This window comes from Melanerpes formicivorus, unplaced genomic scaffold (genome assembly GCF_026170545.1).
Source record: "Melanerpes formicivorus ecotype bairdi unplaced genomic scaffold, bMelFor1.0.p_v2 SCAF_17, whole genome shotgun sequence".
Lineage (NCBI taxonomy): Eukaryota > Metazoa > Chordata > Aves > Piciformes > Picidae > Melanerpes > Melanerpes formicivorus.
In genome coordinates, this window is record NW_027142369.1 from 6836596 (window position 1) to 6861624 (window position 25029).

A 25029-nucleotide genomic window follows, 5' to 3' on the forward strand; every position below is an offset into this window, starting at 1 on the left:
TAACATCTCAGTGCGCCTACTGGTCCTGCATCTGATTTTGTCATCCATCTCTCACCTAGTTACAATTAAAACAGAAAGAGGTGACGTTTCAGTCACTGTAGTTGTCCTTTTAAATTACAGTCACAAATAATGAGATTGCTTAGTTATGATGCAAACTCAGATGTTAGCACTGAGAACTGCACGAGATGAAAGGCAGTGAAAAAGTAATTCCATGTTTATTATATACCTATATATATATATAGCAGTATACATATATAGGGATGTTTATACTGAAGCAAGGATAATTTTTAGTAACTATTTATTTAAAGGACTATTTGACATGTAAGGTTTTGTGGCTTTTTGGTTGGGTTTGGGGGTTTTGTTTGCTTTGTTGTTGTTGTGTTCTCTCTCTCTATTTTTTTTTATTCCAGATTTGCAGTCCACTTCAAGCATATCTTCCTAAAAGTAAGAATTATTACATTTTATAGGTGTTTTAAAATACCACTGTTTCCATGTAGCCCTCTTTATGGATGGATTTCAAGTGGATCTTTAACCCTAAGACTGAAAGCTCCAGTGAATGTGGTGCATAGAAAACCAAGATGAAAATGCAGGAAGCCCGGTTATTGCAGGCACTTTTATTGCTGTTAGCATGGTATGAGTGAGCTAAATAAGCTTTACCAAATGAAAAAGTTTTTATTCCCTGGCCTAAACCAGCTAGAGCTCATCCAAGCTGAGATGATAAATGCATGCTGGTGGTGCCTGGGTCAAAACAGCCAGTGAGTTTTACATTTCAGTAGCAATGACCCTACCTGCAGCCTGCTAGGTACCACCATGCCAGAGCTCCCTGCTAATTCAGGGATCTCTGAGTGTCACGGTCTTTTGCATACAAACATCAATGGAGTGCTTTGCAAAGAGAAACAGGAGCCATACCTTCCTGTAATTCTACAGGTGGAGAGGTCCAAACATGAAGTGTCTGCCCAAGATCAGGCAGCGGGTTAGGAGGAGGTGGAAACAGACTGTTGGAGGAAGGTTCCCTGCTTTGTTTCCTTGTACATCTGCATTAATGGTTTGCATCTCTTGCAGATGTGGCAAAGCTGGCTGTAAGCTGGCCACAGGTGGTATAGCACAGATAGCTCATATGCCTAAGAACAACTGGCTGAAGTGTCCTTCCACAGGAACATAAGTAACAGCCATTTCAGTTCAACAGGTGTTGTGTTGAATTAAACTTGGGAATATTTACATGGCTTGTAATTATAGTTATGTGCTGCAGTACATATTCATATTAAAATACTCATTCCAGCTTTGAGTAAGTAGAAAGAAAACTGTCCATGATGCCTTTCAGTCACTATATTTCCTCTTCTCAAGAATGGATGGACTTTATACTTTAAATTAAGAGATCCAGTAGTATTCAGATTATTGTGCATACACACACCAGGTCTGCAGACAGTAGCTGGCAAATACTAAGCAATTGTCAGTAGGCTTAAATTTACTATAGATAAGGCAACATATCTCCTTGACAATCTGTAAGGATGTGCAGATGAGAAAAATATCCATGTTCCTGTGTAAATTGCAGAAGCCTTCCCACAGGCTACACTAAGACTGCCCCAGTTCTGTCAATTTATAGTTTCATAGTTTCATTCAGGGTTGGAAGGGACCACAAGGATCATCTAGTTCCAACCCCCCTGCCATGGGCAGGGACACCCCACACTAGATCAGGCTGAACAGAGCCTCATCCAGCCTGGTGTTAAACACCCCCAGGGACGGGGCCTCGACCACCTCCCTGGACAACCCATTCCAGGGTCTCACCACTCTCATGGGGAAGAACCTCCTCCTCACATCTAGCCTGAATCTCCCCACCTCCAGCTTCATTCCATTCCCCCTAGTCCTATCACTACCTGAGATCCTGAGAAGTCCTTCCCCAGCCTTCCTGTAGGCCCCCTTCAGATACTGGAAGGCCACAATTAGGTCACCTCAGAGCCTTCTCTTCTGCAGACTGAACAGCCCCAACTCCTTCAGTCTGTCCTCATAGGAGAGGTGCTCCAGCCCTCTGATCATCCTTGTGGCCCTTCTCTGGACACGTTCCAGCACCTCCACATCCCTCTTGTAATAGGGGCTCCAGAACTGGACACAGTACTCCAGGTGGGGTCTCACCAGGGCTGAGTAGAGGGGGAGGATCACCTCCCTCGACCTGCTAGCCACACTTCTCCTGATGCAGCCCAGGATCTGATTGGCTTTGCGGGCTGCAAGTGCACATTGAGAGCTCATGTTGAGCTTTTTGTCCACCAGCACCCCCAAGTCTCTCTCCTCAGGGCTACTTTCCAGCCAGTCACTGCCCAGCCTGTATTTGTGCCTGGGATTGCCTCGACCCAGATGCAGGACCCTGCACTTGCTCTTATTGAACTTCATGAGGTTGGCTTGTGCCCACCTCTCCAGCCTGTCAAGGTCCCTCTGGATGGCCTCCCTTCCCTCCAGCGTGTCTGCTGCACCACACAGCTTGGTGTCATCAGCAAACTTGCTGAGGGTGCACTCAATGCCACTGTCCATGTCACCCACAAAGATGTAGAATAAGACAGGTCCCAGGACTGATCCCTGAGGGACTCCGCTTGTCACTGGCCTCCACTGGGACATGGAGCCATTGACAGCCACTCTTTGGGTGCGGCCATCAAGCCAGTTCCTTATCCATCTAGTGGTCCACCCATCAAACCCATGTGTCACCAGTTTGGAGACCAGGATGTGGTGCGGGACAGTGTCGAAGACTTTGCTCAGGTCCAGGTAAATGACATCAGTTGCACGCCCCTCATCTATTAATTTTGTCACCTGCTCATAGAAGGCCACCAGGTTGGTCAGGCAGGATTTGCCCTTGGCAAAGCCATGCTGACTGCTCCCAATCACCTCTTCACTATTCTTTTGAGCGAGTAGTGACTCCAGGAGGATCTGCTCCTTGATCTTTCCAGGCACAGAGGTGAGACTGACTGGCCTGTAGTTCCCTGGTTCCTCCTTCTTACCCTTCTTGAAGATGGGGGCAATGTTTCCCCTTTTCCAGTCTGTGGGGACTTCACCAGATTGCCATGACTTTTGAAATATAATAGAGAGGGGTTCAGCAACCTCATCTGCCAGTTCTCTCAGTACCCGTGGGTGTATCCCATTGGGTCCCATGGACTTGAACACTTTCAGGTTCTTCAGATGATCACGAACCTGATCTGCACTTACAATGGGCAGTTCTTCCTCCCCGTCCCTGGCTTTGACTTCCATAACATCAGGAGTGTGGCTAGAGGCCCTTGCAGTGAAGACTGAGGTAAAGAAGTTATTAAGCACCTCAGCCTTTTCCTTTAGTTCACTTTGTGTTTAACACCAAGGCTCTAGTCTCTGATAACCCACCCTTCTGTTCATTTAACGTATCTCACAAACCAATTTGGAGGAAAGACTAGCTAGTTTACTGGATAGTAGGAAGGTAGAATTCAAGCACATGAGTAAGGTCAGTCAACTTTCGTTGTTACTGAGTCAGTCTGCACACCCTGGCATGGGTCACGAACATGGTATACATGCAGTAAAATGCTGAGGACGTTATCAGTGTTGAGTGTCACGTGCTCTCTCCTCACTTCCTTCATGGAAGTGTCACTTCCTTCATGTTGAGTGTCACATGCTTTCTTCTCACTTCCTTCATGGAAATTCTCATGCTTTCTTTTGCTCTCTGTCACTGTTTATGCCCAGCAGAGGCCTTTCCCAAACATGTTTACTTCAGTGTATATATACTAAAGCAAAATAAATGTTATGCTCTGGGATTCTTGTCTTGCATGTTCATGACTTAGCCTTTAAGCCATGATTCTGAGACAGGTTTAAGAAAGCAGTTTTTTGACACCTGTAATTCTAATTCCTAAAACATTGTTAATACAATGTGCTTTTACATTGACCATGTAGGTAGGTGGTATAGTAAATCCTGCACAAGTCTGAGACTAAAAATAAGAAAAAAATTCTGTTTATTCAGGGAAGATCTGATTCAGTCAGGGTCACACTGGCTTTCACAAACATGTCATGGTAGCTGTCACAAACACTGTGCTTCTTAGGGATAATAAAGCCAATCTCTGATTTTATAACTGTCCTAGTACATGCTTATCAGGTTTGTGCTAGTTCTTTATGCAGGTCACCATTTATTTCTCAAAACTCCACTGCTATGGCAACAAATTAAGTGTTCTGTTCACTTAGAGCCTAATGAGATTACACTAGAAGAGAAATTGAGGGCATTTATCAGAGATTTTTTTTTACAGTGACAGATACTGACAAATGTAATAATAAAGCTGACATCCACAGCATTAGTCAAAGTAATTTCCAGAATAAGAAGAAAATTACAGTTTGTAAATACAGCCAAATAGCCATTCTACTTCCTAATGATGTGTGTTTTGTTTTTCTGTTCCTGAAGTCTGATTATTCTAAATTGGGGAGAGAAAGAACAAGCATTAACACCACAAGCTGGCTACTCTGTTGGGAATCACAGTAATGAGACTCAGAGCTCTTTACTGCTTAGTCTCTCACTTTAAATTAACCCAAGACAGTGATGACTGAAATGCATTTTGTCATGTGCCACGTGGCATAACTGATACGGGTTTGTAGCTTCAGCCAAGCTTCTGATCACATCACAATCACTTCTGCCATGGCTGACAACTTAGAATCATAGAATAAAAGAAACATTAAGGTTGGAAAAGACCTTTAAGATCACTGAGTCCAACTGTAACCCAACTACCATGACCACAAAACTATATCCTGAAGCGCCACATCTACAGGCTTCTTGAACACCTCCAGGGATGGTTAATCCACCACCTCCCTGGGCAGCCTGTTCCAACACCTCACCACTCTTTCAGCAAAGAAATCCTTCTGCTCTTCTATCCTATCCTATCCTACCCTATCCTATCCTATCCTATCCTATCCTATCCTATCCTATCCTATCCTATCCTATCCTATCCTATCCTATCCTATCCTATCCTATCCTTTCCATCCTATTTATTCCTGTCCTCTATACTACTGTACTCTCACTTTCCTCCTCAGAATAGTTAAATGCTCGTCCCCCCACAGCACGAGTTCTGTTTGATTTTTTTCTGTTCTTACTGCTGTGTGATAGTAACACCAAGGACAAGATGAGAAGTTTTCCCTGGATTTTAAGTCTCAGCACAGAGAGTCTGAGTGGATATCTCCTCAGAAGCTTTATTTCCTTGCACAAGACTATACCAGCTGTCAGTAATGTTGCATTATTTTTGTGCATATACATGATTTCCTGTGAGCAAAAAGAGGTGCCTTTCCTGTTCATTACTGTCTCTTGACTCATGCCAGCTCCAGAAATCATCCTGTGTGAACCAGAATACATGCTGTAGCCTATCTGAGTTGAGCCTAATGGTTCCATTTAATCCCACATAAAATTTTTCCTCAAGCGATTATCTATTTCACCATCATTCTTGAGGATTAATTCTTACAGAGAGCAAACATTTAGGGACAAATTAAATTTAGTGGGGCCTAACTATTGCTGTCAAATGAACATGTCTGAGCCTCAGGGAATCCATCTGCTGTTTGAATCTGACAGGATGGAGGTCAGTCCCTATACAGCAGCTGCTCAGAGGCTCCAGTCCTGTACCAGGCACCTTGAATCTGGGTTGTTAGCCTGGTAAATACTCAGAGAGAACCACGTGGTCTGAAAAGTCTTGAGTGCCAGAGAAGCTTACCCTCTCCTGCTCCAGTTGATTTGTTATGTCTGGCTTTTCTTATTGGCATTACCACTGGCTCATCAAGCAGACTCTGCCCTCCCTTGCTTCTTTTGTTTCATGGCAGAGCCGTATAGGCCTGTAGTGATTAGAGTGAGAATTTGAAGTGTTCCAAACATTTCCCCACCTATTCTGCAAGTTTTAATATCTGCATCACAATGCAAATTAATAATAACCTCCTGACAGATATTAAGTTTCAAAAAATGGAGACATTGGCTTAAAAAAAATACTGAAATTTGTCTTTGTATTGTATGGTTTGATAATACAAAGCGTTTATGTCTTTGCCTCTCATTTAGGCATTGAAATCCCTATCCATTTCATACACTCTTTATTTTGCATTCAAATCTCTGAATGTGTCAGACAAGAACTGACTTTTATTTAAAATTCAAATACAGATTTATGTAGTTACCTGACTCTGGAAGCTGAGCCTTTAAGGACACCACAAGAATATATTGAGCTGGTAACAGTGAACGTTTCTGTATGCAGATGCATACATATATACCTGTAAATGTCATTCGTCATTGGAATGGGCTGCCCAGGGAAGTGGTGGAGTCACCATCCCTGGAGGTGTTCAAGAGGGGATTGGACGTGGCATTTGGTACCATGGTCTAGTCATGGGGTCTGTGGTGACAGGTTGGACTCGATGATCTTTGAGGTCTCTTCCAACCTTAGTGATACTGTGATGCTGTGAAATGGATACACAGACAGGATTTATTTTTTATATACATGCATATACTCACTTTAATTTATGAACAATTTAAGAACTTTCCTGTACATGATTCAAGGTAGGAGAGCTTAGGATTTAGTATTTTTCAGAAAGGATTACCTTTCTAAAAGTAGATTTGTTAATGCTTGGAGATTAAAACCAAACGAACAATAGTAGATTTTGTGCCTGCTCAGAACTGACTACTTGATAATGTAATTCAAAGTGACAACTGTTATATAAAAGGTGGGTTCAACTCTAGACAACTTCTTCTTACAGTATATTTCATAAATTTATTCTTGAATTATGTTGTAACTGCAATGCACACAGCAGAAAAAGTTTAGTTAAAAAACGGCACAAGGCGCTCAGTGTGCTTTCCACCAAACTTTATTTGCCTTACCCTGCAAAAGTCACAGGAAGGAAGTATGATAATTGTCTCTTCAGTCAATGGAACACAGACTCTGGTTTATAATTAATTCCTCTGTAAGAGGGAGGTACATTTTATCTCTCTCTTGAGTATAGTTTTTCACCTTAATATCCAGACATTCAGATGACTGATTTTCAAGGATCACCTCCTTCAAGCTGCAGAATGGTCTCTCCCAATATGGAGGAAGTTAAGCACAGGTCACAGAAGGCTTGCATGGATGAACAAGGTGCTCCTGACAAAAGTCAAAGATAAAAATGAAGCATACAAGAGGTGAAAACAGGAGCAGGTGACCTATGAAAAACACAGAAACACAGTCTGAGTGTGCAGGGATGGGGTTAAGAAAAGTAAGGCTCACCAGGAGTTGAATCTGTTGAGGGAACATGAAAAACATTGAGAAGGGCTTTTATGGAAACAGCAGCAGCAAAAGGAAGGCTAAGGAAAATGTGGGTCCATTGCTGAATGGGGCAGGGGACCTGCTGATGAATGAAATCGAAAAAAGATGATTACTCAATATCTTCTTTACTTTGGGCTTTTTCTCTTAGGGCCTGCTTCAGGAATCCAAGGCCTCTGAGGCTCCTGGGACATTCTGAAACAAGGAAGATGTAACTGTCAGTAGAGGATGATTGAGTAAGGGAACATTTAAGAAAACCAGACATACAGAAATCAATGGAACATGATAGGATGCACACATGTACTGAGGGAGTTGGCCACTATCATTGTAAGGCTGGTTTTGATTCTTTAAAAGGCCAAGGCAAGGAGAGAGCCCTGAGAAACGGAAGAGAGCAAATGTTGCTCCTATTTTTAATAAGGAAAAACAGGAGGGATGCAGGAAACTATAGGCCTTGCTCCCTGGGAAGGTGATGGAGTAAATAATCCTGGAAACCCGAATTAAAAAAAAAAAAAAGGACAAGGAGATGAGTTGGAGTAGTCAGCATAGGTTTGCTACAGGAAAATCATGCCTGACCAGTCTAATAGCCTTCTACACCAAAATGACTAGTTCAGTGGTGAGAGCAGAGCAGTGGATGTTTACTTTTACTTTAGCAAGACATTCATCAGTTTCTTCCAGAACACTGATGCTGACAAACAGATTGAGTAAGTAAGTTGACAATGAGGTGAATTGAAAAGTGGCCAAACTGCCAGACTTCCACAAGTACACTCATTTTACACAGTCCAGTGTTTTGAAGAGAGTATGTTGCAACCAGCTTTTTATCTATAAACATTATGGCTCCCATGCCTTGGCTGATGACATACTACTTTTTCCCTATACCTTTCTCAGAAATGTGAGGATCTGAAAAACTTTTTTTGGAAAGTTTGAAAGAAGCAGCCAATGATAAGGCCAAGTCAGGATATCTGGGAAGATGCCAGGACATGCAGTGGTGCAATAATTTCTCTTACAGCAAACAAATTATATTGCTATTACTGTACTCCCACAACTGGTCTTTCCACCCCACATTAGTTGTGCCCTGATGGCACCTGAGGCAGTAACCATAGCTGGGAATTGGTGATGGGGAAGACACAGTCGGGACTAAGCTCAACACGAGTCCTGAGATACTTGGTGCACTATGGAAACAAGCCGGGAACCTCGGGCAGAGGCACCTGAGTGCGTGCCATCCTGAAATACACAGCTGGAGCCCAGCTGGTCGAGGGGAGTTGCAAGTAAAGCCTAAAACAGGAGTAAGCAGACACAGCCTCATGAACAGCCAGAAACAGTAATGCTGCTGTCCTTGGCCTAGCTCAGTACTCCTTCTCTCTCAGCTGCTCTTAGAACAGGGCATCGGGCCGGGAGGTGCGCACCACCAGCCCCCTCAGCAATCCCAAACACCCTCGAAGCCCCGGGGGGCACTGCTGACGGTTCATCAACATCTGCCGGCGCGGCAGCTCCCGGCCTAGCGCTGTCGCAGGCTCGGCGCTTCGGCAGGGTAAAGTCCCCACCCGGGGCGGGCGCTTCAGGGCTACCCTGGCAAAGACCGGACTCCTCCTGCCCCATCCCTTGCGAGGCTTCCCTTGCGAAGCTGGCCCCGCTTTGCATCCGCCCCAGGCCCGGGCTGCTATCCGCGTTTCCCCTTTAAGAGCGCGTCCCCGCCCAGCCTCGCTCGCCCGCCGCTCCCTGGCCCGCAACCCTGCGGCAGCACCAGCGCCACCGGCACCGCTGCTAAGGCGAAGCGGTTGTCGCTGTTTTCGCCGGTGTCGGGGCAGACGCTCCTCGGCGGCTGAGGAGCAGCGCAGGCTGGCAGCATGTCCACTAAGGCGGAGCAGTGTGAGTGGCGGGGCCGGGCGGCGCGGGCCGGGACCTGTCCGAGGGGAGCAGGGGGCGGACGGCGCGGGGCAGCTGATGGCTCTGCCTCGCTGCCGGCTGTCACCCGCTCTGGAGAGGCAGCGCTGCCCGGCCTCTTCCCGCGTTGTGTAGCATCCGCATAGCAGCTAGTGCAAGGGGAGGGGGGGGCTGCCTTCATTCTGGCTCTTTCTGTCTCCGCCGCCGCGTAGTGCATGGTGGCAGTGGCCTTCGGAGCATCCCGTCTCCTTCTCCCCGCGCCTGGGTGGCGGGGTGGCTCTTCTGGGGAGGCGAGGTGTTTGTGCAAATGCAGCGCTGGGAACCTGAGGGGAAGAAATGAGGCATCCTGGAATGAATGTTAAGATTGAGACCACCGGCTTGGCCCTGGGCCCCACGGTGGGAAGCGTTCAGCCTGCCTAGCGTGTCAGTGCTGTACGTGCCCTGTCCCAAAGGACACAGCCACCTCAGAGACTGGAGATCCAACTGTAGAGGTGGGAGGTGACCCATGCATTGCCATCTTGAAGGTGGTATTGCTTTGAGATAGAGTGAGAAAGGAGGTACGCTGTCATTTTTGTCTGTGCTGTTCACCTTCTGGGTGATAACAGTCCTGCCTATGTGTAGGCTCCTGTAGCCCCCAAAGACGTCTGACAGAATCACACCAGCTGATGCCACCCCCTGCCCAGGGACTAGCATGCTTCCTTGCAGCATCAGGTGTTTTAACCACCATGTTGGCTAGATCCAATCTGAGCAAGATCAAGTGACATGCTGGTTGGGATGTTAGCAGATGGGCAATACAAGTGTTCCTCAATGTTATTAGTGCCGATAACAACTGGCGTGTCTGCAAGAGCTCAGATGGAGGCTTAAAGAAAAATACTAGGGTAGCTGTGCTTGGTGCCCTAATCAAAGCTACTATTTCTCTTGATACAGTTTCATGGTTGGTGTTGGGCAGTCTGTGTCCACTAGGCTGGACTGATGTTGATCATGATGACATAATGTGATCTGACACCTCACATGCTGAGACTTCTTGTCCCCTTCCTCCAGGTCACTAGGAAAGGAACCTTATGTTTATATATGCTTGTGCTGAACTGACCTAAGGAAAAGAATACTTGTATTTTTTTATTATCCCCCTTTAGGGTTTATTGCTTATTTACAGTGATGGATGATGTTGCTATTAAAATATGTCATGGATTATAATTTAGGGCACTTTTGGCCTCATAGAGACACAATGTTCTGACTGTAGCAGCCCCAAAGTGTGCAGAATCGCAGAATCAACCAGGTTGGAAAAGACCTCAGAGATCATCAAGTCCAACCTATAACAGTGTTTGGATTTGTATCGTTTTGTACTTTCTGCTTTCCCTGCCCCCCCATCCGAGTTCTGTAAATGTTTCTTCTTTCTTTTTATATATTGATTATACTTGTTTAACACTAATGTGGAAGAATTTCTGCCACCTTTTGTCCCTTGGCAATGCCTTTGGCATTTTCTTCCTTTTTTATTCTGCCTTCTCTATTCCTCCAGTTCTAATACTTTTGGTTTGCTCTGTATGAACTTCTTTCATATTTCATCCTTGGCTGTTCTTGTTTTTCTTTTCATCCCCTTGTATTGGTCAAGACACTGCATCTTGGCTTGCCATGTCCCTGTTACTCTTTAAGATTCACTTGTAGCTAGGTTTCCAGATTTTTCCACCTCCTGATGTTCTTTTTCATGATGCTCCAGGTAGAGTATTTGGTTAATGGACAGATCCTATCCTGTGCATTCTAACCTACAGAATGTATTTTGTTTACTAATGCTTCTCCCCTGACTAGTTCTCCTGCCATTACCAAATGTCTTTGTCTCTACGCAACTTCAAGATTTCCTCACCTGCCATTTTTAACAAATGATTGATGAACTCCAACAAAAATTGTACTGATGTCCATACATCACTGCCAGGTGAACCTTCAAACCCCAGCTGTTGCTTCTACCCTCATTGACTTACAGGCAGGAGCCAGAATATCATGGGAAGGAGTCAAGTCACACGTCATAATGAATCTCAGTTTACCAAGAGCAGCAGCAGCAAAACACTACAAATGAGGAATCAGATTTACTGGAACAGAAGAAGTGCTGGTGTAAATATATATCTGTGACTACCTCACAGGTCATTGGCAAGTTGTGTGAACAATGGGCAAAATGGTGGCAATATGGTAAATCATCTTGAGAAGACTCCCTTTCTTGTGACCACATGCATCTTGTATCTTATACCAGTGGTATTGACAATGACTTTCATCATTTGAGTCATCATGGCATGCTTGAGATGTTCTGTTTTATTCAAAGAAAATTGGCTCCTATTCACCTTGAATGGCAGTAACTGGTATTTAGTTGTGGTAAGTAATGTCCTGGGAATGCCTGATGCCCAGTCTGTTCTTCTCCAGGACAGTGCAGCAACCAGGACCATCTTTAATAACTCCTAATAGTCTTGCTGTTGATTGAGTCAATTCTTACAAGGAGGCTGGAGAGTTTAGTTAGGCCTCTGTAGATCCTAGAGAGATACTCAACAAAGTATCCTGGAATAACTAACTTCTTTTTTCCCTCTGTTAAGATTTTGTTTTGTGTAATGACCCTATGACAGCTACTAAGTACTTCCACAAGGTGACCTCCGTTTTTAAAGAATATCTCTGAATACTCAGAAATTCAGAACACTGGGTTGTTCACACCCTTCTGTATCTTAGAAGCTGGCAGTTTTGTTCTGGAGCTGTCAGAATGTTCTTTGTGCTCTGGGAGGCCATGCTGAAATTGTCAGTATTCTCGGAAACAGAAGTGAGAGGTGAGGCGAAAACCTTTATCTTAAAGCTAATGCTAATATTTGGGCTTTATAAATGAGTTTTCTGTATTGTTATTTTGCCTGATACAATTGCCTGACAATACTGATTAACAGAAATAAAAAGTATTTCCTTTATTAAAAAAGAGAAACGTGATTTTTAAATACCATATACACTATTGAAAGTAAGTAGCTGTAGAGAGCCAGACAGTTCTCCAAAATATATCTAGGCCTGAATTCTGACATGATCTTTGGTGGTTTTTTTGATTAAATTCACTTACAGTTCACAGGAAACCATGGCAGCCCCAGTAAACTGTGCATCTGCTGTGAGTTGTTCTTTGTTGGGTACTGTGAAATGCGGTCTGTTTTCTTTGCAAATACGGCTAGCTTCATACCCTTTTTTCCCTGGCAAGAGAAAACATCATCACAAAGTACATATATGAAGTAATTAATTTCTTAGTCCAACCTAATCTAGATTAGTTTTTGTAGGGGCCTTCATGACAGTTAAAAAAAAAGAAAAGACGTGTATGCATTTAAATACTCTGGTAAACTGATTTGCAAAACTGGGACTATGAGGTAGAAAGAATGAGGTACGGAACAAGGAAAGGAAAGCTGCTGAAATAAACTTCTGTAATCTGGACTGAAACATATAACGACCAAATCTTACTACCCCAGTGGTTTTGGGGGTGTGTAGGAAGCTCTTTATGTCTGGTCTTGAAGAGATAAGGATAACCTCTTGCAAAGCACATTTCATGTGCCACAGGCTTCTGTGGTGGCCTGAAAGGCTCTGATCTTACTCTTAGCTGTACTGAGGCAATCTGAGTCCATGTGACAAGTCTTCAGTTGTTTTGGGGACAGGAAAAATACTGATTGATTTTAATTATTCATTACTATCCCCTTAAAATAAATTTGTGAAGTAAAGCACTTAAAATTGAGGAAATAAAAAGTCATTGTCCTGGTTTTGCATCCTTAGTTTATTACTTTTGCATCCTTAATTTATTACTTTTGCATACGCTTTATGACAGTGTCCCTAGCTGCATTTTTACTTGATGTTTTCCCATTTTCCCATCGACTCCAGCACTATTTAGTCACCATGAGCTTTCTCTCTGATGAAGCAGAGTAATATTGTGAAGGAGACTTTTGTCTGTAGGAGCTTCACTTGCTGCAGAAAATGGGAGGTCCTGGTCAGTATAACAGGATATGGGAGAAAAGATGACAATGATGAAGGCAATTGGGTGCTGAAGACGGGATTTATCATAATGAAACTAAAATAAATACTATTATTAATTTGATTATTTGAGTGTTCCTCATTCAACTGACAGGTGACTTGAAATTGTCAAACCTCATTGGTTATGCAGCTATGATACCCCAGTACATACTACTACTATCTATACTGGCAAAATGACTTGCCGTATCCCAAAGTGAGCCTCCAGCAGCAGTTCCAGGCTATTTGCTCTTGGTGTCTGTCCTTCGCTCTTTCTATAATGTGGATACAATGTCATCCCTTCTCATTCAGATTGCTTTTCAAGGGTGCAGGAAAAAGTCAGAATGCTCATGAAATGTTTAGATAGCACAGCAGCAACAGGCATAGCAACGCCTCTCAGGACGTTAGTATCCTGCTGCTCAGCAGAGGAGTTAAATGGCATTTATTAAAAAATGAATACCACTGACAATGAGAATAAAACAAAGTATTGACTGATTGCTTGTTTACAAAGTACAATTTGTCTTCCACACTGAGGGAGTCCTGTGGAGGAACAAGGTACAAATTAAGTAGTGAAACTACCATAATCCATATGCTCAAGGGCTGAAGTGATTCAGAAGCATCTCCCTTTTTATCTCACTATTACACAGTCTTGAGGCATTTTAATGAGAAAAAAAAAAAAAAGCTTTGCTTTCATTGAAGCTATGTCTGCACTGAGTGGTGCTATGACAACTGCTGACTGGTCTAGCTGAAAGCACATTTGAGCTGGTGCAGTCCTCTGCTACAGCCAGTGCACCCTGTTTCTCAGCAGAGTTGATGCATTTGTGCTTAGGTGTCTCTGCATGAGACTGTCGAGTGTCGTATAGGCAACGTAAGTCAATACAGCTGTGGTGGGTGACCCCTTTTTTCAACACTGATCAAGGATCTCTGTTAAAAAATAACCCCACTATTGCTTCCAAAACAACAACAACAAAAAAAAAATGGTTTTAGTAAAGGTGTAGAGCACCTACTGCCATTTGATCCCCCTCACCTTCTGAAGACTTAAATAATGTATAAAGTAAATGTATAGCCTACGGTAAATAATAAAGCTCTCTGCTGTCTTAGCTTATGTCTCTGCTGTGGCTGTACAAAGTATTTATCTGTCTCACATGAACTTCCTGTGATCCAGTGACTCATTTGTTATAAATGAATCTTGAGATGCTTAGAGACATAGAGGAAGTGCAAGGGTGGCTTTTTTTTGTTGTTTTACTGTTTTGTTTGTTGTTTAAATTTCTTAGCACTAATTTGGTCTAAGACAGATACAGGTATTCACTTCTGTGCTTTCCCCTTGGCACTCTTGCACTGGTATATTCCATTCAGTCAAAATAATAGTTTAATTATTAAATGAATGAAAAAATCAGAACTGGTAGGAGCAGACATGATGCTATCAAAGTCTGCAAAAAATACCAACCACCAACTAAATGAAAGTTTCTTTGTTTGCTTTTTGTCTTTTATGTAGTTGCTTCCAAAATTCGTTACCTTCAGGAATACCACAACCGGGTTCTCCACAATATTTACCCTGTGCCCTCTGGAACTGACATTGCAAATACTTTGAAATACTTTTCTCAGACCTTATTGAGGTAAGTTTTAACTAATGGTCTTGAAGAAAAGAGAGCTAACTAATTGTAGGGGGTGTTGATTGAATTTGAATTGGATGCAAGATTTAATAGGTCAATGCTCAGCCAAAAAGAGTCAGAGCATAATGTAAGAGAAGAATGGTATGAATTAATCTTTTCTGTGGCTGTTGCCCAATTTGCCCAGTTGAGCTGCTAGTGAGTGGCTGATTCTAAAATAAACTTGGTTGATTACGCATTTGCTTGGCCCTCCCAAGACTTAGGTGAATGCACAAACATGCTGAACTTGTGAAGAAAGGAGTTTGTGACCTATAGAGTTTTAGATATGTGTACTCATGACCTCCTTGACAGTCCTGGTGCCTCAGGATGCTAGACCCATGAGCCAGATGAGTAGAATAAGGTTCTTAATGTGCCATAGCTCATCTGGCTTTTGCATTTGGGTTCTGGTTCAGTCCCTTGTAAAAATATGAGTAGTGACAAATTTTGTATACGGATCTGGATTTGGATGGCAACCATAGGCCAGGATTGTTCTGACCTGGAGTTTTGATGTAGTCTGATATTTAATAATAATACATAGTACTAAATAGAACAGAATAAAATAATCATAAATACCATGTGATTACAGAATACATTTTGAATAGGAAATGCTGCCTGCTGTCTTGCTAAAAAGATATGAAAATTGGTGAGGTTTAATTAGAAATGACACACATTGCATGGTGCTACCTAGTGGATTCACATTTTAAAATTGTTTTAAAAATGGCTTTTGACAGTGAAGAGGTTATTTTTCTATGCCCAGGATTTGGCCAACACTAGTTTTCACAGCCAGAAAAATGCAGTTAAAGCTGCATTTCTATGTACAGCTTCCTGACTTATGCCTGGAACGACTGTCCCTGCTGCCAGAAGCTACTCTGGAAATACAGCTGTTTGCTGTATTTGATGAGGAAACACTAACAAAATACAATTAACTTGTACATTTGTACAGATACCCTGAAATCCATACAAGCTGAGAAACAAGAATTTGAACTTGAAAGAACAGCAGTATTTCATTCTAACGTTCCTTTAAAGTGCATGGAACATACCAAAATTCTCAACCTTGTTTATAAGAAGGAAAGATAGAAATATTATCAGTGGAACACTTGCTCACTGTAACTTAAAAATCACTGTGAAATTTATTTGCCCTATTATTTAGAGTGTTGAAGACACTTTTGTCAACCAATAGGGCTTTTTAAAAGATTGATTAAACATTGTCTCATTTTATTGCAGCATTGGGAAAAAATGTTCAAAAAGTCACTAAAGATACCTCTGAAACATGTCTTTGTTCTCACATCAGGCTGTTTTAATGGATTATTTACACAACACACACTTAAATCATACATGTGTAAGATTCTGTATGACAAAACAGCCTCTGCTTAAATGATGTTGAAACTGGAAAGTTGGCCCTGATTCTGACCATTTTCTCTCTTTGCTGTAACTGCCAAGTGCTATGAGACTCGTTTATTTTGGGGTACAAGTTCACTGGACAGGATAGATGTATTCTGCTGCTTATAGAAAGAAAGTGTCTTTATAGTATTCTGTTGTCTTAATCTGTCTAAGCAGTATAGCTGACATGTCCTTTGTCACAAATTTTTCATGCTCAATGAACAATGCTGTTTCTGGGCTTATTGAAAAAGATTTACACTTAGCAGCTATGAGAGCGGATCAAAAATCATGACAGCAGTTGCACAACTGAGCAATTCCATTTCTTTATTTCATGTTCAGAATGGGACTGAACCAAAATCTTGATGCTGATAATGCTGAACCTCATGGGGCAGAAGTGGTACTTGTACCTGATACGCAGGTCTACACAAATGGCTTTATCCTTGATGATCTGGGACTTGATCATCCTCAGAGCTAAAAGGGCACCAGAAATAGAAGCCAGGACTTGGATCTGAGTTTAAGTTGACTGAATTCAGATATTCAGGAAGATCAAATCCATATTCTAAATCCATGTAACTGGGGAATATAAACTATGGGACAAAGTCTGAGTGCTCTGGTTGAACCAGTGTAAGTACATACATTTGCTGATACTAAGAAAGAAGCTGGATAAAAACCAAAACACACCCTGTATTTAGTGTGGCAGATGGAAAGAAGGAAAATCCCACCCACTGTGTGCAGATCTCTGCAAGATTTACCCTAAAACTAAACAGACAGGCTAAGAACCTTTCTGATGAGTGTGTTCAGAAATTTCTTTGAATATTTCACATGCTGAGACTTCTTTCTGCCTCCTACACTGAGACTCCATTGTGCGAGGATTAAACATCAGTGATGGAAGTACATGGTGGAAAATAATCTTTCTAGCTTGAGACAGAACATATGCAATGAACTGGGGCTGCTAAGAGAATACTGATCAAACAGTAGCAAAAACGCCTGTTGATTTCTGGAGATTGTTAATCTGGTCTTCAGAATAGGATGCTTGTGATCATCTTCTATTTTAAAATAACTCTAAAATTAAAAAAAACAATCCTGTTTTGATGTGTACTCTCTTTGCAGCTGGATTTTTTAGGACAAACAATTTTTGATGAACATATGTTGTCATAGGAATAATAGAGGAATAGTGATTAGTCAGAGAAATTCCATATGATGATTGGTGATTAATATACTTTTTACCCTTCCATGTTATGGACATGTTGACTGTTCATTTCAGTGAGCTATGCCCACTGTTTTGGATCACATTCATACCTGGTATCATTCTGCTAGCTATAGTTGGATCTGACAAAGGATTAATTTGCTCCTTTGCTCTGTACATAGCTTCCATAAATTACAAGTTCAGGGGTGGGGGGAACAGATGTGGAATGGCTGAAAAAAAATCAGTTCCATATTTCTATGAACAAACATCACATAAAATCACCATACACAATGCATAGCACATTGATTCATTTAGTTCTTTAATTTTCTCTTTGGGTGAAAGCATTTCTTTACATTACAGCATGAATTTGTTTCATGCCCTGCTCATTTTCAGTGTTTTCTCCCTCATTTGAGGAATGATCAAAGGCTTAATAAGCATCTCACAGAATATCTTGTTCTTTCACATTTTCTTGGAGAAAATTCTCCATATGTATTTCTAAGTAAAATGTTTTACACAAGGAATAGTTAAATGTCCGGTACCTAATTAATGGCCAGGCTTGTTCTGGTGACATGCTTTGCAGGCACTGTAGGAAAATTTTCTGGAAGGCAGTAATTTTGGGACAGATTTGTGGCAAAGATGTAGAAATCTTGAAACAGGACCTGGTAGCTTTGTTGCTTTTTACAGAGCAAAGTTCAGTATGGAGTTAAAATCTGCTGACACTCCCAAGTACTTGAGCAGAAATGAGAGCAAACTGCAATCATTGTGTCTTGGTTCCAGATTTTCAGTTATGACTCTTTTGTTTATTGCTTTTAAAAGATGTGGATCTGGCAAAAGCCTGAGTTCTGCCCTCCCCCCTCCACCCCTCCACCCCCTGCCCCTACTTTGGCATTGCTGTTCTTGAAGTGAACAGAAGGATGCCCTGATCAAGACACAAGATGGTATGCTTTGGCCTCTAATCCATAGATGGGCCAGAGCTCCGTATTAAGACAAAGAAATGCCTACAGAATTAGTTCTCCATCACTGACTTACACCTTCCAAAGCTAGGATTAATTAATACAGTAATGTCTTTTCTGGAAATAAGTGGGCTTGAAGTGGTATGTTGGCAAGTAAAGGGATGGTAGACAGGGAAGGAATATAATTTAGTAACTTCATGTGTCTAAACATGAGTTACAGAGTATGGCAAATGAACATCAAGCAAATTAAAAAAAAGAATCAGCACTCTGATAATTTGTATTTAAATTCATACTAGGTCTTAGGTGATTTTCTGATACAATTTTGTAACACTGTCATGACAGTCACTATGTTTCTTGTACTGGACATTGGGTAACAGAAACCAAAATAATCTGCCAAATATGTAGGGCACAATCAAAAAAAAAGAAGTAGGAAAAAAAAAGGATGTGGCTTCTTAAAACAGACAATGTCTGTTATCTCTGACTGCAAGTGTGATGTGAAATCACTTGGCATAGAACTGTTCTTGTAAAAATGTTTAATATATATGGCAAATGAATGATACCTCTTAGAAGCACCTTAGCAAGAGTTTAAGTGACTTGTGTAAATAATTGTTGAATTGACTCGTGAGGTAGGACCTGTCTTTGCTAAGGTGAATATATGATGGGATTACTATACTGCTAAAGAGGACAGAGGTTTCCAGAAGCACTCCCTCTTGATGCTAACTCTGCTTTGCATTAGTCGGCGGAAATTTTAATGCCACCGACTCGTCTTTTTTAAGTTTTACCATGGTCTCTGGGAACAGAGCTAAACCAACTGCTTTTGGAAATCCCTACCCCTGTGGCGTGCAAAATGTGCTTCAAGCAACCCAAAGCATCGCGTGTGGTTTGATATATTTAAAAGTGGGATTATATTTTATAGGCACATATGGAGATTACAAACTAACCCTATAACTGCCTGATAACTAAAGCATAACGCTGCTTAAGTGCCAGTTTATTTCTATTTGAAATAGTGGGCTTTCTTTTGATTTTGATTTTTTTTTCTGGTTGGAAAAACTACGTTAGATGAACATGCTTACAACCCTATGGACAACGTTTTTAAAACGAGATAAGCTGGTGGACGTGTAGCCTCTCTTTTGATTCCCACTAAATCTTTTATTTATTTATTTATTTATTTATTTATTTATTTATTTATTTAAATTATCTCTCCTTTAGTTTGTAGTGAGTTTTGTTGAATAATAACGTAAGTAATAGCAGGAATGTGTGGCAACAGGCTGTCTGATCTGCAGTTACGTAATTGGTCTTGCTTGCTTAGCCCTTAGATTTTTGAAGGTAACTATTTACCCAAGGAGTGTTTGTATTCATAAAGTAAAACGTTTCCTCCCGAAACATGGGCAAAATTAAAAAGCACACATAAACAACCATTATCATTAGCTCACAAACATATGCTAAAGACCATCTACTATATCTTATTTTACGACTTTTCCAAATGTAGTTTAGTTAACATTTTAGAAATATATTATTTCTAAATCCATGTGCCTGTTTAAACTTCATTATCTCAAATGATACTGAGTGAGTGGTCATGAAACAGTATCATAAAATACATACAGACATTATTTTAATGCAATAAACATGTGATTTTTAAGACTATCTTAACAAACACACATGTTTATTCTTTGCTAAAACATGTTTCTGCAAGTGCCACACCTATATTTTGCATGTTTTCAGTTGACTCAAAATATTATAGGAGGGAAAATGTAACAGATATTTCAAAATCCTCAAAATCTCAGAGCAAGATACCAACCTGTTTTGACACAGCTATTTCTCCATAGCAAGCACTTTTAATTCTTAGAATTTTTCTTGACTGTGAAACATGGGTAGGGCACTGAAACATGCATTTTTATATTTTTGCTCCTTTTGAACCAGATAACACATGAGATGCAATGAAATTTTCCTACGTATCAATCTTGAATTCTCTTACCTTGACACGTGAAAGTTAACTGCTTGCTAGATTTGTAGACGCGCTTTGGTTTTGGTAGTGATTGCATCTTATGTGGGATGTATCTGGTCTTTTATTATTTGTTTTATAGTGTCATTTCAATGTAATGTGCTGTTCTTTGTGTCTTTGTTGTCTCTTTTTTTTCTTTGTCCCCCCAACAGCATTTTATCCCGCACAGGGAAGAAGGAGAATCAAGATGCCTCCAATTTGACAGTGCCCATGACCATGTGTCTTTTTCCTGTGCCATTCCCACTCACCCCATCTCTAAGACCACAGGTCAGTTCCATCAACCCTACTGTTACTCGCTCCCTCCTTTACAGCGTCCTGCGAGATGCACCATCTGAACGTGGCCAGCAAAGTCGCGATGCTCAGTTATCAGACTACCCATCTTTGGACTATCAAGGACTTTACGTGACACTGGTGACACTGCTGGATCTAGTTCCCTTGCTACAACATGGTCAACATGGTAAGCAGGCCCTTGAACCCCTTCCAGTGTGCTGAACTTCACTGCTGTGAATGGTGCATGAATGCAGTAGAAGAGATGGGCCTAAACCAACCTGGATCTGGAATTCAAATCTTCTGCAATGTCTTTATATCAAAGTGTTTGGTCTGACTTTCTTAAATAAAAGATTTTTTTCTGCTAACTGTGGATTTGGGTTTTAATTCTGAGGTTGTCTGGTTTTTATTGATAAGCTTGTGGCATGTGACTAAACTACAATGGTATGTAACAAATAATACAGGATGGGTCTCGAAAACAAAAAGAGAATCTACTGGGATATCATCAGACCAGTTTTATTGGAGTGGATGTCTAAAAAAGGCACAGATTGCTTGCAAATGTATATCTGGTCTAAAAAGAATATGCAGATAGAGGGTTTTGGTGAAGGTCCATCTCTAAAGACAGCATAGTATACATTTAATTGAAGAAAAGACATGATAAAGGTGATTTGAGATGGCTTAAAAAAAAATCCTAGGTAAAGAGGTAGTCACATATCTCTCCAACTTACAGAAAAGTCATATTATGTTTTGAATTAGGATTTTTTGTGACTGTATTGTATTTGTATTGTTTTCCTTCAAATTCTGTATATGCCTAGATTGTTAGTCTGTTGCTTTTTATACTGGGATTTAGGAGCCCAGTATTCTCCCTGTGTTGCATAGAGGCAAACATTCATTTTCACCATGGTATCAGGCTGTACTATATACACAGTTCAGTATAGGAGATTCTTGTGATACACTGCTCAGATTCTTTATGGAAAAATTTGTTCCTATTAAATGCTGAATTCCTTTTGATCTGGCAGCAGTGTGTATTGAATCAAAGACTGTGGCACTAGGAAATGGTATGATCTGGTAAAAGAGGGGCTCCTAGCAAATTACAGCAACTTACCTTCAATTTCTAGAAATAGTAGAATTAATTTTGAAAACTACTTTTTTTCCCTAAACAGATAACACTGTGATAACTAACAACTGGTGGAGACCTGTAAAAAATAAATAACAGTAGCAAGCAAATGTAATATATTTTTGTGGCAGCACGATGGCTCTTCTGGCAGGGTTTTCCTGGCCGTAGTCAGGCTTTTGTTGCTGTGTCACTTGACATCCTAATAGACAATGTGAGACATACAGCGCCCACTTCAGTGAGGAAAACACTCCAGTGGCTCTTGTCAGCTGGAAGGGTATGCCAAGTGGGAATTTTACCAGAGTCTGTGCTGGGTCTAATCTTAATAATGTATTTATTTTTTCCAAACTTGACTGGTAGAAATGAGAGAGCATTTTGATTTGCAGAGGTTATCAGATGGCAAGTACCATGTTCATTGTGTGAAAGATATCCAGTTAAAAATAATTTTGGCAAATTACATTCTGTTTTGAAATGAGAGGAGAAACACAAAATACTTGTTTAAGCAGGGGAAATCAAAGACAGAGATAAAATGGAGGAAGTAATAGCCTGGGAACTGTACTGCAAGAGATCTGGATATTGCAATAGGCAGAGGCAGACTCTAAGTCACTTATAAGTTAATAGTATTTTAGCAATACATGAAGAGGGGTTTTGTGTATGAGACACCCAGAGAATTGTGTTGATCATTCTAACAGCCCTAGCCAAAGCCTCAGCTGAAGTAAAACTTTCAGATTTGTCCATTTATCTTTAAGAAAGACATGGAGCATTTGGAAGGATTCCAGGAAAAAGAAACAAGAATGATTTGAGGTCTAGAAAATGTGAACAGTGAGGAATAGCCAGAAAGAACTTGGTTTGTCTAGCAGAATGGAGACATGATTATCATATACAAATATGTGAAAGTTGCTGTGGGGAGAAATAAACTAAACCAGATTACATGTGGTTATATTTGATCAGGAATAACAAGTTACAGCCTTAAACTTCAGCAATGGATTTATGTATGTATGTATGTATTTATTTATTTATTTGTTTGAAAGCCTTTTTTATGATAATGATGATTAAGCATTAGCATGAGAGAGAGAGCTGTCTTGCCAACTTCTAAGAATGGTTTACATAAATATCTTTCAGGAATAAATTGGTTGAGGCTTGCCTGGGGCAAGAGGAGGTCACTTGCTAATTTTTATGGTTCTGAGTACAGAGAATTAAATTTTGCAACACAGCTTGTTGTTTGTTTCTCCCTCAGCTTAGCATCTAACTAAAATAAATGCGTGGTTTTTTTTGTCAAAACAGTCAGTGTGATTTGGGTAAGTACAACTGGTGCATTAGGTGATCCTGAGCTCTGATCCAATCAGGTCTTGCAGAGTTCAGTGCTTAGGTGGTAAATAAGTATTGCAAGAGAGAAGTACTCTCTGGCATTGAGAGTTTGGTTAGATTTGCCAGAACAACTGAAACAGAATGCCAATTTTAATTCTTACTATGGCTCATGATATTTACAGCTACAGATCTTTGCCAGCTTTAGAGAGGCAGTTGCACAGATGAGACTGAAGGCCTGTGTAACACACCTAAGGTTACAGAGTGAGTAACAAAAGGAATACCTTTAATGCAGGGGAAAGGCCTTCTGATGTTTTGGGATTATCACATAGGTTCATACTTTGGGTTTACTGAGTGCTGTAAGCTTTCTGGAGAGTTATTTGCCGCAGCTGATTTCCTCATTTATGAGAAGATCTAAAGATTTCACAGTGCCAAGATATACAATAATTTATCCCTTCTTTTTGGATCTTGAAATGTTGTGTATTTCTTAAGGATCCTTTTCCAGCACTTACAGTATAATTAGAGTAAGTATGGAAAGTCTTGGTGATATTCCTTTCCTTTTAAGGCTTGCCCATTTTCTATCTCAATGGCTTCCCAGGACAACTAGATCTGTAGTATTATCCTGTGTTATTTGAAAAACACTGTGATGCTTCCTGTAGTCTTGATGTGGAGGGTACTTTGCAAGTTTCTTGAGGGTAATTAAGATCAAAATCTTATTCTCTGACTGAAAAAGAATAGAATACTTTTTGCAATAGTGCCGATGAGCACCAAAGCACATACTGAATTCTGATTCTAATAACATCTCTGCTTAGGTGCAGGCCATTTTATGTTAAATCACTGTATCTTAATCAACATATTTGAATAAATTATTTTACTAGCTGTAGTATTCCTATTCCTTTCAAACTCATCCCTCTTTTTTAGGAGGGGTTTAAAAATGATGAGTGAATTCTCTTGTGGTTATAGTGGTAACTCAGATTATTTTGAGGGGAAAAGGTGAATTTAAATACAATTTTTAGAAATAGTTCTGTAAATGAAAAAGTACATATATGTAATTATTTTTCCATGGTAATGATTCTGTATTTATTTCATTTTATTCAACAGATCTTGGGCAGTCAATTTTTTACACTACTACGTGCTTACTTCCTTTTCTCAATGATGATATTTTGAGTACTTTACCCTATACAATGATTTCAACACTAGCTACCTTTCCTCCATTTCTGCACAAGGATATTATAGAGTATCTCAGCACATCTTTTCTGCCTATGGCTATATGTAAGTAGAATTCATTCTAGTATTGTTATGTCTCAGTAAACACAGTGACTGCAGGAGTCAAAAAGTCCAAATTTGATCTGTCATAGGATTGTAATGGGACATCAATCTACTGTATGTGTATATGTAAAATAATGCCATAGGATTATTTTTCAAAGGAAAATAGTTCTGTAATTTTTATTCATTTATTGTGCTGTGCTACTGTGTGAGTTCTTCCTTCATTTAAAGGATGAAGTTTAGCTTTTAAAGAAATACACTGTTTTCAGAGTTACAGAATTTTCAGTGCCAGCAGCAGGAGTTTTGAATACAGAATCAGTGAGGAATGTGTTATTTTTGCATCTAAGCTATACCTGGATGCCCAATGTAATGATGTTGTGATGAATTTCTTTGTGTTTTTTTTTTTTCTTGTTTGTTTGGTTTTTAGTTTTTCTTTCCTTTCCTCTCATCCTTTTCTGTAAGTTCTGTGCTTAACTGTGCCTGTAATGTTGCCTATCCATAAGTATTAAGACTGAATTTGACAGTGCCAACCTTTTTTCCTTTCTTTATTTTTTATTTCCTCTCCTCAGGGGGTTTCACATGATTACACATTTTTTGTAATCCATGCACAATGTGAATCCTAAAGTGTGTTCTGAATGCTTATCTGTGCACCTGATAAAAAGCTTGATGAGATTTCAGTAGTAGTGAGAGATGTAACCATCTTCTGCAGAGAGAATCATTAGGGTCAATGTTAAAAGCCAGTTTTAATCAACAAGCCTTTTACTGTGTAGGTGATCAAACACT

General features: G+C 40.6%; 1 protein-coding gene and 1 long non-coding RNA gene across 7 annotated transcripts in view; one reads left to right on the top strand and one right to left on the bottom strand.

Moving 5' to 3' along the window:
• The window catches only part of UNC79 (unc-79 homolog, NALCN channel complex subunit), a 141782-nt gene that overhangs the window by 18547 nt on the left and 98206 nt on the right, over positions 1 to 25029 (top strand). For 3 of the 5 annotated variants that reach the window (XM_068148820.1, XM_068148821.1, XM_068148822.1), the window contains exons 1-4: positions 8965 to 9113; positions 14620 to 14740; positions 20447 to 20751; positions 24082 to 24252. In XM_068148820.1, coding sequence (XP_068004921.1) covers positions 9092 to 9113; positions 14620 to 14740; positions 20447 to 20751; positions 24082 to 24252 — 619 coding nt within the window. In that variant the 5' untranslated portion in view covers positions 8965 to 9091. Of the gene's footprint in view, positions 1 to 8964; positions 9114 to 11103; positions 11487 to 14619; positions 14741 to 20446; positions 20752 to 24081; positions 24253 to 25029 lie in introns of those variants that run through there. The other 2 variants (XM_068148823.1, XM_068148819.1) reach the window with 2 other exon arrangements.
• On the bottom strand, positions 6337 to 8892 carry LOC137446345 (uncharacterized). 2 transcript variants are annotated; one of them, XR_010988628.1, is made up of 4 exons: positions 8813 to 8892; positions 7212 to 7332; positions 6960 to 7088; positions 6337 to 6411 (listed from the first exon to the last, which is right to left on the bottom strand). It is a non-coding gene; the product is annotated as an uncharacterized lncRNA (long non-coding RNA). The 2 variants fall into 2 exon arrangements; XR_010988627.1 differs by lacking the exon at positions 8813 to 8892 and having other exon boundaries at positions 7212 to 7912.